General features: G+C 39.9%; 1 protein-coding gene across 1 annotated transcript in view; it reads right to left on the minus strand.

The window, feature by feature from the left end:
* Nucleotides 1-6199: 6199 nt before the first annotated feature.
* POLD3 (DNA polymerase delta 3, accessory subunit) overlaps nt 6200-17301 on the minus strand; it is a 39424-nt gene continuing 28322 nt past the window's right edge. Inside the window, exons 11-13 of the mRNA XM_065882131.1 lie at nt 11970-12082; nt 10777-10855; nt 6200-6402 (exon numbers count right to left, since the gene is read on the minus strand). Of these exons, the coding sequence (XP_065738203.1) occupies nt 6200-6402; nt 10777-10855; nt 11970-12082 (395 nt within the window). The remainder of the gene's footprint in view (nt 6403-10776; nt 10856-11969; nt 12083-17301) is intronic.

The raw sequence follows: 17301 nt of genomic DNA on the forward strand, positions 1-17301 counted from the left end.
ATTCAAGACCATGTGGCAGGGATGCTGTAGAGAGGACTCATGCAGCAGATGGGTGGCTGAGTTAGATAAACATTAAGATCACCTTCAAATCTGACAATCTGGGATCTGAACAACTTAGTTGTACTTTCACTTGTAAAAACGAACATGAATCATCATTGGGCGGTGTGGCAATGTGAACTAATATATAGCCAAGAGCAGTACAGCACAGTGGTTAAGACTGCAGGCACTAAAGCCAAATTGTCAAGATTGATATCCTGGCTCTGTCACTTGCTAACTCTGTGACCTTGAACAAGTTTCGTTATTTCTCTGCTTCAGTTTCCTCATGTGTAAAATGGAAATAAAAGTACCTGTCTCTTAGGGTTGCTGTAAGGATTAAGAGTTAATATATCTGGGGGGAGGGGCAAAATAGGGATGGGGATTAAGACGTACAGACTACTAATATAAAACAAATAAGCTACAAGATATATTGTACAACACAGGGAATATAACCAATATTTTATAACTATAAGTGGAATATAACCTTTAAAAATTGTGAATTAGTATGTTGTACACCTAAAACTGTACATCAACTATACCTCAATTAAAAAAAGAAGCTAGGGGCTTCCCTGGTGGCGCAGTGGTTAAGCATCCGCCTGCCAATGCAGGGAACACGGGTTCCAGCCCTGTTCCAGGAAGATCCCACATGCTGCGGAGCAACTAAGCCCGTGTGCCACAACTACTGAGCCTGTGTGTCACAACTACTGAAGCCTGTGCTTTGCAATGAGAAGCCACTGCAATGCGAAGCCCTCGGCAACTAGAGAAAGTCCGCACACAGCCACGGAAGACGCAACGCAGCCAATAAATAAATAAATAAAGTAAATCTATTAAAAAAAAAAAGAAGCTAATACCTTTAACATTCTTGGAACAGTGTCTGGTACATAGTAGGTGCGCAAAAATATATGAGTTATCCTGCTTTGTGTTAGCTTAATATATGTCAGAATACTAGGGAATGACTGCCCATGCAACATTTCATTAAAGCCTGAAAACAACACTTTAAGGTAGATGGTATAGCTCATTCTAAAGATGAGGAAACAAGTTCTCGGAGGATAAGTGTCTCACCTAAGGTCAGTGCCTTAAACAGGGTTTGAATCCAGAGCCCTCTGCCTCCCAACTTGTGTTATTTCCATCACAGCACTCTGCTTCCCCAGTATGTCAAAATTGTTGAGTGTGTGCAAAACTGAGTTGAATTCATGCATGTAGATCCTGTAAACTGCCTTTTGGAATAACACTGGGTACCTGCTTGCTATCTTGTCAATACTCTCATTTTTAAGGTAGGGCAGAAATAACCCCATTAAGGATTCACTTTATCATGGTTTACTTATACAATGATTGTGTAAATGGTGATGGTCAAACAGCTAGATAAATATCCATTAAAGGGACTTCCCTGGTGGTCCAGTGGTTAAAACTCTGCACTCCAATGCAGGGGGCCTGGGTTCGAGCCCTGGTCAGGGAATTAGATCTCACGTGCCGCAACTAAAGGAGCCCGCATTCCACAACTAAAGATCCCACATGCCACAACTAAAAGAGCCCGCATGCTGCAACTAAAGATCCCACGTGCCGCAACTAAGACTCAGTGCAGCCAAATAAACATTTTTTAAAAAATCCACTAAAATGGTGAACCTTCCTTAGCCTGTTTCTTGTCTTAAATTCTTTGTTATTCTTTACACAGGACTATAAATTTTCGCCCATTATGATTATCCAGGTTCTCTTCTGAATTAAGCCCCTCTTACCACTCATCTAAGCATCATCTCAGTTGCTATCTAACGCTATTTAGTGTGCCTGTCCTCCACTCCATAATGATAGCCTCTGAGCTCTTTCAATCCCTCAAGTACCTTATCCAGGACTAAACATAACTAGTATTCAACAACTGTTTGACCCTCTGGATTCGAATGACCCAAAGTAGATGCTAAACAATGTGGTTTTTCCATATTTCAAGAGCAGTTCAATAAACGACATAAAAACCTTGAGAAAGAAAGCCTTAAAAGACTGAAAAAAAAGAAGTTATAGAAGGACTAGCTGTGAAGAACTTTGAATATTAAAAAAAAAAAAGAGGGGGAGAAGCCAAAGTGAAGCCTCAAGAAACAAGGAGTCTGGCAAAAGCAAATGAGAAAAAAGGGGAGAGGTGGCGGAGGAGCCACATGATATTTAGGGTTTGAAATGAGGGGGAATTCTAGAGTTAAGGTGGGTTTGGATCAGTAGCCTTTCTAAGTTTCTCAGGCTAAAGAGCCTGGGTGGCAATCTGTGGGTGGCCGACACTTAAGAACACAAAAAAACTGGACACAGATACAAATGGCAAGAAGTGTCATGCAGCAGGGAGTGGCAAGAGTCCATCCTAAATGCAGTCATTTGGGTACAACGTGCCCTTCAGAGAGGGCATAGTGACAGCATGGGCTAATTTACAGAGCCGCCAGGGTAATAACTCAAAAAGCAATACTGCCTTCTCACAACAAAACGAGGCAGCCCCAGAATGTTTTGTGGTGGTAAAAAGCTGCATTACAGCATACTGAGATCCCGGAACCAATGAAAGGAGACAAGTTTACCAAAACGAGTCTTGACACAGAGTACGTTTCTGGCAAATACATTATTATGCACTCACTCTACTCAGGTCCTGGAGCAACTATTTCGTTTCCTTATATGGCCCTTCTCTTCAGCTCTCTCCTGTATAATAACTAATGTCTTCTTAGAGAAACAAAGAAAAGGAATAGAACTGTTCCACTTGTCCTCCTCCGTTTTTTTTCAGGGAAATGAGTAGAGGCTCATATCATTGAGAGTGTCAGAGAAGAATTATCAGTTTTTGAAATCACTTTTAAAAAACTGAAATCATTTCTGCTAGAGAAAGCTGCTTTGATGGGGGGAGGCAAGGGAAAATACTGCAACTACCTGACTGCCAGAATTAAGCAGTCTTACTTTAGCCAGAACATTTTTCTTTAATTCCATTAGAACTTTAATTTGAATACCACTAGAACTAAGATACGATGGGCAAGCATGGGTAGAAACACTCCCTATATGGCACACAAAGTCAAAGAAAATGCCAGCTGTCACGCTGAAATAAAAATCAACTTCTAATGTTACTCCTCTTCTTAAAATTCTTTGATTGGCCCTCATAGTCTTCAAATAAAATCCAAACTCCTTAGCAGGACCCCAACTTCACTTCCCAATATATTTCCCTCCCTATTCCCAAATTCTAATAGTCCATTTCTCCCCAAAAGTCACGTTCCTCTACCTGGAAAATCCTTTCCATTCCTCTTTGCTTGGTAAAATCCTACTCATCCTTCAGAAAAACTGCTTGGCTTTCTCTCCTTCAGGAAGATGTCCTCAACACCCCCCCTCCTATGAGCTCTCTGAGGACCCTGCGCTTATTTATCATTGCACTCACCATGTGATGCTATGATTTCACTTTACTTTCTTGTCCCTTCCACTAGTTCCTGAGGACAAGTGCCAAATTCTAGGATTCTACCTTCTAGTGCTCAGGACAGAAGCGTGACATATAGGAGATACGCAATAAATGTTTTAATGAATAGTAAATATAGCCGTCTACGAATCTCACTTTCTCTCAATAAGAAAATATACTCTCTAAAACCTTTCATAAAATAAGGTAACTATCTTCCCTCTTTGACCACACTGACAACCAGAATGAATATTTTGAAAGAGTGTAACATCTGGGTCATATCCTTGATAACATTTCAGGAAGTTCGTGGCTGACTGCATCATTTATGACATCAAGAAGGAAGCCATCATTTGCAGAGCACCTACGTGTGCCGAATTTACTCTGTATACACATTACTTCACTCTTGGTGGCCCATGGTAACTTGTTTGAGCTCTATTTTGATAAAGAATCTGAGGCTTAGAAATCTGCCCAAGGTCACAGAGCCAGCAAGTGGTGAAGCCAGACTAACACAATGTGCAAGATCAGGACTAGATTTTCTTCTAAAGGAACTAAAAAATGAGGTTGGCTGAATCTAAGATTTCCCACAGGACTGAAAAAATGATGAAGACAGCAAATAACTTGTCCATCTCAGACTATGGGTATGCAGTTTTAACAATATAAACTGAAAACCAGCCTTGTTCCTGTTCAGAGTTTAAATAACTGCATACACACTGTTGCCATCCTGTCAAGTAACAGATTCATCAGACAATCAGTTTGAAGCACTGTTTTAAAACAACTTCTCAAATTTATTTAACTCATGTGGATAACATGGTAGAGTTTTTTTTTTTTTTTTACAAAAAGGAAACAGCCAGCACTTACTACTCAATAAGCCTTGCAGACGGCTCAGAGTGTAGGCAGCATACTGGGCACAGTGACCACAGGATTTGCATTATGCTTGCAAAGACAGAACTCCACGAGCACCAGAGTTTTCCAATTCAAAATGTGATTTAATTAGAGATCCCAGCATGATAATTTTTTTTAAAAAGGCTGGATTGTTGCTTTTTTTTTTCTTTAATTTTCCATTTCTATTTAGAAAAATGACTAGAGGCAATGGCGAAAATAACCATTTAAAAGGGATTCCTCTCCAGAAGTTTTTTGTAAAGTTAAATCCAGCCTTTCCACCCTTCTCTCCATCCTTTTACATTTTAAAAAGAAAGGAGTTTGGAATGTGTCAACTTTTATTCAGCTTGCTGCACAAAGCCTCAGCCTTCTCAAATTGTAGACGTAATGCAATGCTGGGACTAATCTCCCAAACCTCTGGTTTTAATCAAGTCCATGGGGTGCCTGGCTGGAGGGCCCTGGGTGACAGTTGCTAAAGAAGCTCCTATTAATCTAAGGTCAGTCACAATCCTAACCTTAAACAGTAGACGGCTGACTGCATCACTTACGACATACACCAGGCGAAGGCAGAAGGAGCAAGAAGCAAGTCAGACGTCCCTCGTCTGTTAAGTCATGAGTCACTCCAGCAGCTGAGCCTGTGTTCCTTTCCCCAGAGCTCACTGTGCAAGGTCACCGCCACACCACCTCCATCCCCTGAGCTCACTGTCCAGCCATAAAGGAAGGTGCTTCCAAGTTATCACTGGAATAAATGATTTTCCATAAGTAACAAATGAAAATGTTTAGATCTACCAATGACTCAGTCTCTCCATCTCTTGTTGGGGAGCCTGTACTTCTAAGCATGTGAGGAAGTTAAAAATACAGAGGAGCAGCATCAATAGACAATGTGCTTTACCTCTTCCTCATTACCTTCCTGGTAAACATTCAGTTTCCTTGAAAAGGAGAAATTTTACTTAACTGTTGTACATTGCATGTAAGAAGGGACTTCTCTTTTTAGCCTTCATTTCACTGTATGGGTTTCCCTCTCTAGGTACTGAGAGTGGGAAAGGGAGAGACAGGAGGAGACAAAAATCACCAAGTGTAGTATAAAGCACAGCCTGTGTCAGCAACATGACAAGTCCTCTAATGTCATCAACGTTGACTCTAAGTAATTTCTGGTGGGGTTGAATACATCATTACATTTCTATTTGTGCTCTGCCTGAGGTTTTTCCCTAACCACTAATTGCGAATAAAGGGCTCGAGAGTAAGAGCTTTTGTGAAAGGGCTAGAACACAAGTAATGTGCTGGTCTGTGGCCAGGTGTCAGTGTACTTCATAATGGAGGAAAAGAGGATTACCGGGAGATTTTTGTTTCAGCCTTTAGTCCAACCAAGATTTAAAAGACTTACAGAAAATGCTTCACACAAAAGTGTGGTAGTGGGGAAGGGAGGATGGGGAAGTGGTAAACACATCCAGTAAAATCCAGGCATAAAAGAATACCCACACAAGTCCACAAAATACAAAAGAACAAGGAGGATCACTTCCTGAGCCATAAATGGATGGACAAGGGCACAGGGTGGGTAGGGCACAGTGGATTAGCCACTAACGGCTTCAGTGATAATTCTGAAACCTGTTCCAATTTATTTTTGGAATGAATTCTTCTCCTGGACAGGTCAAAATTGTGCTTAAAAAATGTTGGAAGATAACAGCTTTTGAAATATTCTTTTGCCTCTTGCTTCCAGGTGATTTCCTTTTTGTTGAAAACCAGAAGCTGTATAAACCTCACAGGATGGAAAAACAGTCTTTTGATAAAGATGAGGTGAGGTACTGGATGAACTTACACAGTAAGTGAGAGTCTGTATGTCTTGGTCTTGTCCCTTGACCACTCCACATCTCTAGACCTAACAGAGATGGCAGTTCACTTCCTCTGGAAGAAGCCAGTAATGGACACTTGTCTATTGGCTTTGCCCAGAGCAGCAGTTCCTTTCTTTGGGCCCTTTCGTTCCTCTTTGGGTTCCTTTTTCAGAGTCATGGTGGGAGGCCTATGTACAGAGGAAGTCTTCATCTTAAGCTCTTCTTCACTATCTGTGCAGGATTCACTCTCGTAGACCTTTTCAGTTACTGGAAGAATAAAGAAAAAAATGGGATATGAGTGGGTTCAGTCATTTAGAACACAGCTCTCGAGAGAGAATGAGATGTCTGGTTCACTCCAATCCCCTCAGACCCACTGACCAAGGGAGGTGTGCTCACTGACCATCGCAGCTCAATCCCGCTGGGAGATCAGAACCCGCCTCAGGGAGGAAGCAGTATTTTGAGCTCACACAGCCTCTAGCTGGGGCTCAAAATCAACATTCACCCTTACTCCATCGCTGCTATGCCCCATGCCTTTAAGTGGGCCCTTATCATGTGGTTGCCCAAATCCTGCATTTGGGCCTTGGTCTATGCTTAGCTAACTTGTGGAGCTCTACATCAGAACTGTCTGCATCTCAAACACCTACTTCTACCTCCAGGCTTTGACTGACTTCTTCAGTCTCACCTCCCTGACCCACAGTGCCTGCCATTTCCATCACTGGTTTTCCTGGTCTTAAGCTCTGCTCTACCAGCCAGTCCCCATCCTACCTAGCCAGACTCATTGCCATGGACCCTCCTGGCTAGTCCTATCCTGATGTCACCCACTATGAACTGGAGATTAGCTACTCAACTATTCAGTCCTTGGTTCTCAGTGACCCAGGATTTAGTAATGGTCTACATCATGAAGAATGACTATCTCAAGCAAACTTGGTCAGATGACAAACTTGATAGTTTTAAGGAAGGACAACGATAAAATGAGAAAAAGTTCCCAGTGTTTTTACTCCCTGTCAGCCAAGGGTGTATTGCGTCTTTTCTCCTACCAATAAAATTCACTGATCCCTCCCCACTGGAAACTTTAAAAAAAAATTATACCAGTGAGGAGTCACTATACGGAACCCCCAAAGGGCACAGGCACAGACAATCGCTTCCAACAATGATGTCCCAGAACTGATGAGGGTCTCTTCAATACTACTGCAGTGCACACACCAACTGCAAGAAACAGTACAATGCCACCCTCCTGTGACTTTAGAGAGATGCAGCAGCTGTACAGTCAACGTCATCTAAATCCTTTCTCAGCAAATGATGGAAAAAGGAAAACACCTTTTCTTAGCTGAATAGAGTAACCTAATATGCATAATATTCAAATGAGTAAAGTGAAAGGTATTTTTTCCCATTAACATACAATGATAGTTTTAAGCTCTCGATTATTGATCATTTCTTTCTAATAAAATATAACCGCCGAACTGTTCTAGAGGCATAGGCTTTGGAATCAAATACACCTGTGTTCTAATACCTAGTCTGTCACTTACATAGTCTCAAATTTTGATGTGTATCAGAATTACCTGAAGGCTCATTTAAACACGTATGGCTGGGCTTTATTTCCAGAGTTTTAGATTCAATAGGTCTGGGGTGGACCCAAGAATTTGCTTTTCTAACATGTTCCCAGGTGATGCTGATATGCTGCTGGTCTGGGGACCACACCTTGAGAATCACCATTCTTTGCTCCCCTGTAAAAGGTGATATGCTGCCCTACGAAATGTACAAATACACCCAGTAATCTTTGGCAAGCACTCTTCAGTGCTATATTTTCCTCTTGCAATGGGCCACGCTGGAGGTCAACTGGCTATAACCAGTGGAGTACTCCTTCACCTTATTCATCTATTCTTATTAAGGTTGCATAATCAACAGTCCCCTCCCTAAGAGTTCCTAGGATTTGTCATTACTTTCAACAGCCTAGAAGTCACTTTGGCTGACCCCTGTCAACTAAGAGGCTAAAAAAACACTAGTAAGCTTTAAATATATACTAAGCGTTCTTGAAGATCTTAAGGCTCCACAGACCAGAGGCATTAGAATCTCCCATGAGCTTATTAGAAACACAGAATCTCAAGTCCTAACCCAGGCCTACTGAATCAGAATTTGAATTTTGTCAAGATCTTCAAGTAATGCATCTACTCAACAAAGTTTAAGAAATGTTGCTCTAAGATACTTCAGGAATTTCCATAGTATACCTGTTAGTTCAACAATTATGATCCCAGAACATCATCTCCATCCTGATGCAACTTCAAAAGCATTACATAACTGGATTTTAGAACAAAATTATGAGCTGTTATTTACTCAATATCTCAAATTAGGGAATTCTAAAGAGCCACCTACAGATATAGAAAAGACAAGACTTGCTCCTCCATAAGCTATATTATGTATTCAAATGGTGGCATGTCTGTAATATTAAACTTCAGCATCAATTAGCTCATTATTTCATGACTAACCACTGGTTGTCTCATTGCCGATTCTGTGCAATGCACTGCTTGAGGGAGTTAAAAACCAGTCAGGGCAGCACCAACAGAATTTCTTAAGCAGAACACTTTGTATATACCTTAAGGGCTAAAAGGAGCATTTCTATATTCAAAGCTGTGGCTACTTCAAACTACAGAACAAAGGAGATTTCAACTTAAAAATACAGGACCTTTATTTTAGCTGAACAACACGCCACTTTTCTGGGCTGCCATAAAAACAGGCCCAGTTTGCATGGGTAGAAGAATTCTTTTCCACTCAACTGTTTTGCTCTTAGAAATCCACCCTGTCCAGAAGTCCACCCCAAATTTATCTCAGGGGCCCAACTCCCCAGTCCCTGTAGTAAACTCACAGAAAGGGAAAGATCAGCTTTTTAAGCCCACAGACCAACTCCCATCCAGCACAGGACAGGAGAAGCCCCCTGTGCTGGTACATTTGGAACAGTCTGAGCAGAGAGAGGAAAGCAGAACTCCTTTATTGGTTACAGGAGCCAAGATTCATTAGGTTGACCTTGGACTAAAAACCTTAAAAAAAAATGTGCTATGTGAGCACAGTTTTCATTGTTGCATCCAAGGCTCTTAATAGTCCTGTCTGGAGACAGGAGTACAAAAAAGTTCACATCCCATACCTGGCCAAAATTTGAGTACTATGTTTTGAACAAAGTAATAGGTAATTAGCCCCAAATTCCCAATGAACTCCCATAAAGATATTTTTGACACTTTTCTTTTGGGGTAGCAGGAGGGAAAAACTGGCACTGATGCTTTTGTCCTCTTAAGTTTAAAAGAAAAAAGAATAAAAAATTCAACAGTAAATATGTAAATTACCATTAACAGTCAAACCAAGAGGCTTGAAATTCATTGCTAGAAGACTAAAAGCAAAAAACAAACAAAACAAAAAAAGACCAAAATCCAGAATTCATAGGCACAAGAAAGTTATCACTGAAAAGACAGATATTTCCTGTGTAAGGAATTTTATTCCCAATCACATGCTACAATTAAAATGGCTGAGGCCTTTTCAGATGAGTGGGAGGTGGGGAATGGGAGAGGGCTCAAGTCTGATGAAAGGTCTTCACTAGTTTTAACAACCACATTGCCTAGGGAAAGTTGATTCTTCAGAGTCTATCAATCTTTTTAAGACAAAAATTTGAACCAGAAAAGGAAAGGATTTTCCTTTTCCCAGAAAAGGAAAATCAAGAAAGGGAAAAAGGGAAAAAATAGGAAAAAGGGAAAAAATACTTCTCTAGGAGAGCCAGCGTGTGGCAGGTGCCACAGGAAAGGAGAAATGACAATTCTCGGCTATCTCACTAACAAGCGGTTGAAGAGCCTAAACCGACAACTTTTTACAAACACAAAAGACAGTACCAGGATCTGAACATCTCATCGGGCCTCAAGTGCTAAATCTTAAAAGCCCCACAGAAGTCGGTCAATCGTGGTAGAACAAGCTAAAACATGGCTGAAGAATCAAGCAATGACTTGAGGCCTGAATTCTAATTTCCCTCTCCATAAAAAGCACATAAAAAGGCCTCCATAAAAAGCACATGCTTTTACCTAACATGGCTTACAAGCAGGAAACATAAAGAAAGTGATTTGGAAGAGTCAGACCCCTCTACAGAACAAATGGGACAAAACACAAAGAAGACTCTTGACACTCTCTTCAGAGTCTAGTCTTCTATAGGAGCTTCTTTTCCACTGTTCAAATGTATAAAACAAACATTCAAAAAAACCCCAAATGTTTCTCAATGTCTATGATTTAAAATTGGTATTGTGGTTTCCATCTTGAAAGTGTTTTTTAAATATATTACTTCACATGAATCTTCACAACAATCCCACATGTAGGCAAAATGGTATTTTCCCTCCACTCCACAGATCAAGAAACTCCCCACCAGAGATGATGTGACCTTTATGCAAGATCTCAAGCATATTACCCAAACAGAAACCCAGGTATTCTGACTTTAGTTGTAGTGTTCCCTATATTCCACTACTCAAAGTGTGGGCCACAGGAAAGCAGCCCAGCACCACCTGGGAATGAATCATGTGCATATTAAAGTCTGAGGCACCCTGCTCTGTAAGGGATTAAGGTGCTCTCCATGGTAATAACTCTATCTCTGGATTTGGAGTCAAAAAATTTTCTTACCTATGCAGCCCTCCTCGTCCACAAAGGCTTTAGATTTTAGCACACGTTTTCGTTTTCTTTTGTTTTCTCCACTTGAGCCCTAAAAGATCATAGGAAGATCAGAGGATACGACATTAAATTGACCAATCAAGCTACAGAGAAAAATGACAAAAGTTTTTTACTCTATAACAATCACCCTCCAATATTCTATGATGATAAAAAGTTAAACAAGTTATCTACAAATTTCCCTTTAGGGTATCAGCCCAACCATAGACAAGTTACGCTCATTGATACTTCACTGTGAGAAGAAAAGTAGCATGTTGAGCAAAGAACTGTGTTCATTCAGTCAACAAACTTTTGTTGGGTAGTGCAGGCGTCAAGGTTAAAAAGACCAATAGGACAAGGGCCTTAGTGGAGGAGAGAGACAAAGAAAACAGACCATTGCAATCCACTGTGGTAAGGGCTTTAATGGAAAGCCACAACAGATACTATGGAAGCACTCAGGGAAGGCCTCTAAACCAGACCAGAGGTCTCCACGGCATCCACCCTTGCCGTGGATACCTGCTAGTTCAATCTTGACACTGCAACATTACAACTGTCTAATTTAGTATCAAAAGGTATTACTTATACCAACTTCCTTTTCTTTCCACTGGTCGTCCACCCCATTTTCTCTTCAGCTAATGAGGAAATCAGTGCAAATGAGTCTTAACACAATGAATTAAGGAAAACTAATATTCATAAAGGAAAAAACCCACCCATCTTCTCAGTCCTTCATTATCTACACTAACAGAAGCAGACAAGAGCCAGATGAAGATCATTGAAAACTGTATTTCCCCATTTGCAGCCCTTCTCTGGAAGAGCAACAAATCTGCATAAGTTGTTTGTTCTACTCTGTTTTTCACACACTCTGCTGCAAGACCTCACTTTGCACAATGCCAACAGGAGTTGGGTGGCACAGCTGCCCTAAAGCTGGAGGGAATGAAAAACAAAAGAGCTCCCAGGATTGACTTTGGCCACATTCCTGAGATGACACCTTATGGCTGAACTCCCTCTTCAGGTGAGAAGAGAGGGAATGCCCATTCTGCACTACCTATAGGAGAGCAGGACGAGACAGGAGCCGGTTACTGACATCTGTGAAGTGTACAGCAGCGAACTAACGTAGCAGAGTAGTTTTATCCTTGGGCGATAAAGGACACATCCCAGTAAAGTTGTACCTTGACAGAAGGAGGCTCTGGCTCAGTCTTCGGCACTGGTTCAGGAGATGGAGAAGCAGGAGGAGGTGGGGATGGTGACTCAGCTTCATGAGCCCCAGGAGAGTCTGGTATGACTGAAATAAGGAAACAAGCTTAGATAAGAGAACTACAGCAGTGTCTGGTACAATGCCTTCTCCACTGGCTCTCTAAACTTCCATGTCTAACAAAGGGTTATTTTGCAAGCAGTAATTCAGGACAACCAAGGACTCTGCAATTATATAACTATAAATATCTTTAAAATACATATTTTATTAATTTTCATACAAAGAGAATCAAAGAATCAAGAATTATTAGAGCTGGAATATACCTTAGAGATCATCTTAGCTAAGCTTCTACTTTTATAGATAAGTCAAAGTATGAAGCTGTTTTATAAATATCCACTGATCAAAAAAAATATATATCCACTGATCATCTACCATGTGTCATGTATTTCACTTACATTATTTTACTTTATCCTCACAACAAACCTAAGAAACTAATACTATTATTCATACATTAGAGTTGAGTAAACAGAGGTTCAGAGAGGTTAGTTAACTTGTCGGGGGCACAGAGCTTGCAACTGAGGCAGGAAGTTTTAGACCCCAGTCAGTCTGATTCCATAGCCTTACTATTCCAACTATCCCATGCTACCTTACCACTCAGGGCCAGACATTTTCTCTTAAGATCAAGTAAATGGAGATAATCCTCAGATTATACCAAATGTGAGTACCTTTCATCTGAAGAGCTACAAATCCATTACAAATATATTTAAAATACACTGACGCATCCACATTTCTTATGCTTATGTCACTAAAATTATATTGAGGCAGAATGCCTGACTAAGGCAGACAGACATGGATTCTAGCATATGAATGTGGGCAAGTTGTAAAAAAAATCTCTTTGAACTTCAGTTGTATAAAACAGAAATAATAGTTAACAGTGATTTTGTGACTGTGGTCTGAGGATTATTTGCCATCACTTGAGATGTATGTTAGACTGAAATTTTCCAGCTGATATTAAGAGCATAAACTGGGGGGTGGGGAAATCATCTTTGACACAATGATCACAATTACAGCTCTAACAACTAGGACTTGCTTGTTAATATGTGTTTGGGAACTACTTCTCACTTGCCGCACTGATGAGGCTTATGTTGCTACACTGAGATTAGCAGGAAAGAATATTTTAAGGAGAGAAATATTGCTATGGAAGTGGTACCACCTGAAACGACAGTACCACCAGAGGGATCCCATCATTTCTGAACAGTTCCAGAAATAGTATAAGGCCCATAAGAGAGGAAGTGAAAATCCTCAGCTGACCTATTGCTTAATTACCACAAAGAAATTGCTGGTCAAGGGACTGGGTAAGCTGCTTAGCCTCACCTGCTCCCTGAATCTCCTGGCTGTATTCAAATTCTTAGCACAAGTCTTGGATCTGAAATTCTCCCAACCGATTAGGTCAGTGTTAAAAATTATGACAGTGGAGGGTTCAAGGCCAAATGACCTAAAGAGGTGAAGCAGAACAACAGCCAGAAAGAAACAATAAAATATACACTTCAAGTATGAAATGGGCCCCAAAACTTTATAAGCTCTAGGAAGTAAAAACATAAAAGGAAAGTGGTCCAGCTATTAACCAGCTCTGGGAGGCTAGAACATGATGGGAGCTCAAGGAAGCAAAAGTCCAGTCAAACCACAGAACCAAGCACACGTTTTTCTGAAGGTATAGCTATTAAGAAAGCTGTGTCACAATGTGTTACAGTGGTGGGAGTGAAGTTTATGTGGTGAGGATGCCAAAAAAAAGGAATTTTGAGTACTCTCAGTAATAAGTTTAAGAGTTCTTACTCTATTTCCAGTTCTGTAACAAGTTGACTTAACCAAGAAAAACACAATCCCAGTGGCACCCTCTAAGACCCCTCTCACTGCACTGTATGGACTGTTTATCTACACTTCACCTTCAGACTCTAAGCTCCACACAGGCAGAGGCACCATGATTTCCCTAGCACTGAATATACAGTAATAATTTCTTTTAAATAAAGGAAAAGAATCATTTTCTGAACTAAATTTGGGATGATGGGCTTCTAGGTCAAGGAAGATTCAGCATATACCTCCTTCTCCCTTCCACACACCCCCAAAGAGAAACATTATAACGATAATAAAGGAAAGACATGTTGTAACCCTCTCATAATGGGGAAGAGAACACCAGAGGAGCCAAGAGCTCTTAATGAATAAGAAATTTCAACAAATCCCTGGAAGATGGAAGGCAGATGGGAAAAAGTTGACAAGGGAAGCATCAGTCAATTAGGTGAGTCTGACAGGAGACGTTACTATATATTATAAAACTTGTATTTTATCTGATTTTTGAAATTGTGTACATGTATTACTTTGTTTAAAAAAATTTTTTTAAACAAAATATTTTAAGAAAGGAAGGACAGGGAAAGCAACTAGAATTTTCTGGGCTTTACAAACATTAATCATTCATTTTCATAATAACCCTACAAAATCACTGTTACTATTTCTGTTTTATATTGATACAACTGAGGTTCAAAGAGACTTTTTTAAAACTTGCCCACATTCATATGCTAGAATCCATGTCTGTCTACCTTAGTCTTTATTACCAAGCCAAGCATTCTCCCTCAATATATTTTTAGTGACATAACCATAAGGAATGAAACATCACTCACGCCAGGAAAGCAACCTTTGTTGGGGCAGCATAAGAGCTGTGGTAAAACTAATTGCAGGGATCCAGTAATGTAACCACTGTTTATCAGAGAGTTTTCTGGAAGAGATGGGTAACTAGGATTCCTGAAAATCATTCATAGCTTCCTTTAACCTTTAAAAAAGGGGGGGTGGGTCATTTGCTTAACATTCTCTATAAGCAATTTGCAAGGACTGAAAATGGTAGCAAGGACTGAAACATACCATTTAAAACTTTTTCCTAGCAATATAGATAGTACTCTTAATGTTGTTTCTCTCTGGGTCTGGCCTTTTCTTGCTTTACAAAGGGAGTATGTACAATAGAACTGCTAAAGGTGCTTATGACTCTGCCAGGGAGAAAGAGAAAGGAACAGTCCCTTGGGTAGAGTTAAGGATATGAAGTTGACGGGAATTTTCTGAGAGAAGGTACTTTCAAGCGTGTTTATTACCATTAAACGCTTACTGAATTTCAATAGGAAAAGTGGGGTGAATAATAAGAAAACTGACTCTATGTTAAGCACTGTCTCGGCACTTTTGACGCAGCATCTTATTTAATGTTCATACAAGGCCGGCACAGTTTGTGATAACATCCCTATATGAGAGACGAGAAAACAGGAATTGATTAAGTTAAGTAATCTGCCTAAAGTCACATGGTCAGTGGTAAAGGTTAAGATTTAAACCCAGGTCTGTCTAACTGCAAAGTCTCTGCCATTTCCTCCACTCCTGCTGCTCATGTACTAACTTCCAGCTGAAGACAGCATATTGAACTAATAGTGTAACAGAAATAAAACAATAATAGGTTAGAGACTGTATGAATGTTTAAAATGAAATCCCACTGGCTTTGAGACAAAGAAGAAATTTAGGAATAAAATGGCAAAAGTTTATAAATTTAGTCAGATGCCAAAAATTATCTTTGCCAGAAAAAAAAATTTGAAAGCCTCTGCTTTATATCATCTGCTATTATAGGTTGTCCACCTCTTTCACATTTCTTCTCCCTTCCAAACTAAATAACCCCACTCATGTTTCTAATCACTTAAGGGTATTATTTTTGTGAGCTAAGGATCAGAACTACAGAGAATATTTCAGAAGTATGTAAAGAGTGTTCAATCAACCACAGTAATTCCTTGACTTAGAGCTGACTCCTTCACTAATACTAGAGTATCTAGTTTACTTTTTTAATGTACATTAGGATGATGGCTTCAAAGACTTTTTTTAGAATCTTCTTCAAGTTCTTTTCCTGGTTGGAATTTAGGGAAAACTGTTCCAATTAGCACACATTCCTAAGTTACTTGCTAAGTTATTTTCCTGTGTGTCTGCATAGATTTGCCTCTATTTCCTTCAACTCTTAACCAGTCAGAATGTTCCTTGATGGTTGTTTCATCACACACTTGGGAATCTTCCTTTCTGTAGTCTTGGTTAAAGCATTTTGATAAATGACATGGAATGAGTATATAGCAACTGCTCCATTGGGATGCTCACAATACCCTATCCCTATCCATTCCACAGTCAATGGAAACCCTAAATCCATGGAAGAGTCAAAGATGTACCTCTGCCACAGACATATTCAACTTTCTTGTACAATTTCTTATGTATATGCATTACTGTCACCTGTATATATAATTTGTTTTTTCACTCACTTGAGCTAATAGCCCCCCACTTTTGGGGAGCCTCTGTTACCATTTTCAGTGCTTCTTAAAGTAGTTTCTGGTAACAGTAGAGTCTAACAAGTTTAGCTTTGTCCTTCAACAGCATAGCAGGTTCCTTTTTTTGCATTCATTATTCTTTAATCTCTTTTTAGTGTCAGTTTGTTTGCTTTTGTCTACCTTTATATGATGCTGAATCCCTTTGGATGATAGTTCCCCTGGCCATTACCAAAAATGTTTTATACTCATTAGGCCATGAATTCATGGAGAATCAATCACAGCAGCTCAAGCTTTTCACCACTGGTTCTCAAACCAGGCTTTTCAGGATCGAAGTCATCTGGCATATCAGTCCAACCCAGGTATTGTTCTCTTTGGTCTCCTCCTTTTTCTGTACACATTCATTTACACATTTTGGGAAGGATACTTGATACTGGCTCTTAGAATAACTGATATTCTTTTAAAAGGCACATTAATTTTTCAGGCAAGACTCTTGCCCTTATTCTGTTTGCTTATTGTACAACAGTGTCTACAACTTAAAACTGGAAGGGTTCACAGTGTCATTCCCTCTCAACAATGACCATACAGATTCTTCATCTTAGCATGGTTTTACTTATGTGGTACAAAACACCACCAATACCCCGATGCCTACAATATCACCCATTTTATAAGATTCACATGAAGGTACCCAAAGGAAGAGCTCCATTTTATTTTTTAAAAAAGAAAACGTCCTTATATAATAATCCTTATTCTCTTTCCCTTTGTGTTTGCTACTTTGACAAATTACCAGAAGATTATGGTTCTTGTCAAAAGGTTAAAGTAGGTTTTAAACAGAAATAGGTACACTGTGTCTCTCAGTGCTAGGATTACTATTGTCACTGTAACCCATAATAAGTAACTTTTTAGCTCCTTGAGCCTAAAATCATCATAATAAGAACTGACCCTTCTGTGGACTGAATGTTTGTGTTCCCTCAAAATTTATAT

This window comes from Phocoena phocoena, chromosome 8 (assembly GCF_963924675.1).
Source record: "Phocoena phocoena chromosome 8, mPhoPho1.1, whole genome shotgun sequence".
In the NCBI taxonomy this organism is placed as follows: Eukaryota; Metazoa; Chordata; class Mammalia; order Artiodactyla; family Phocoenidae; genus Phocoena; species Phocoena phocoena.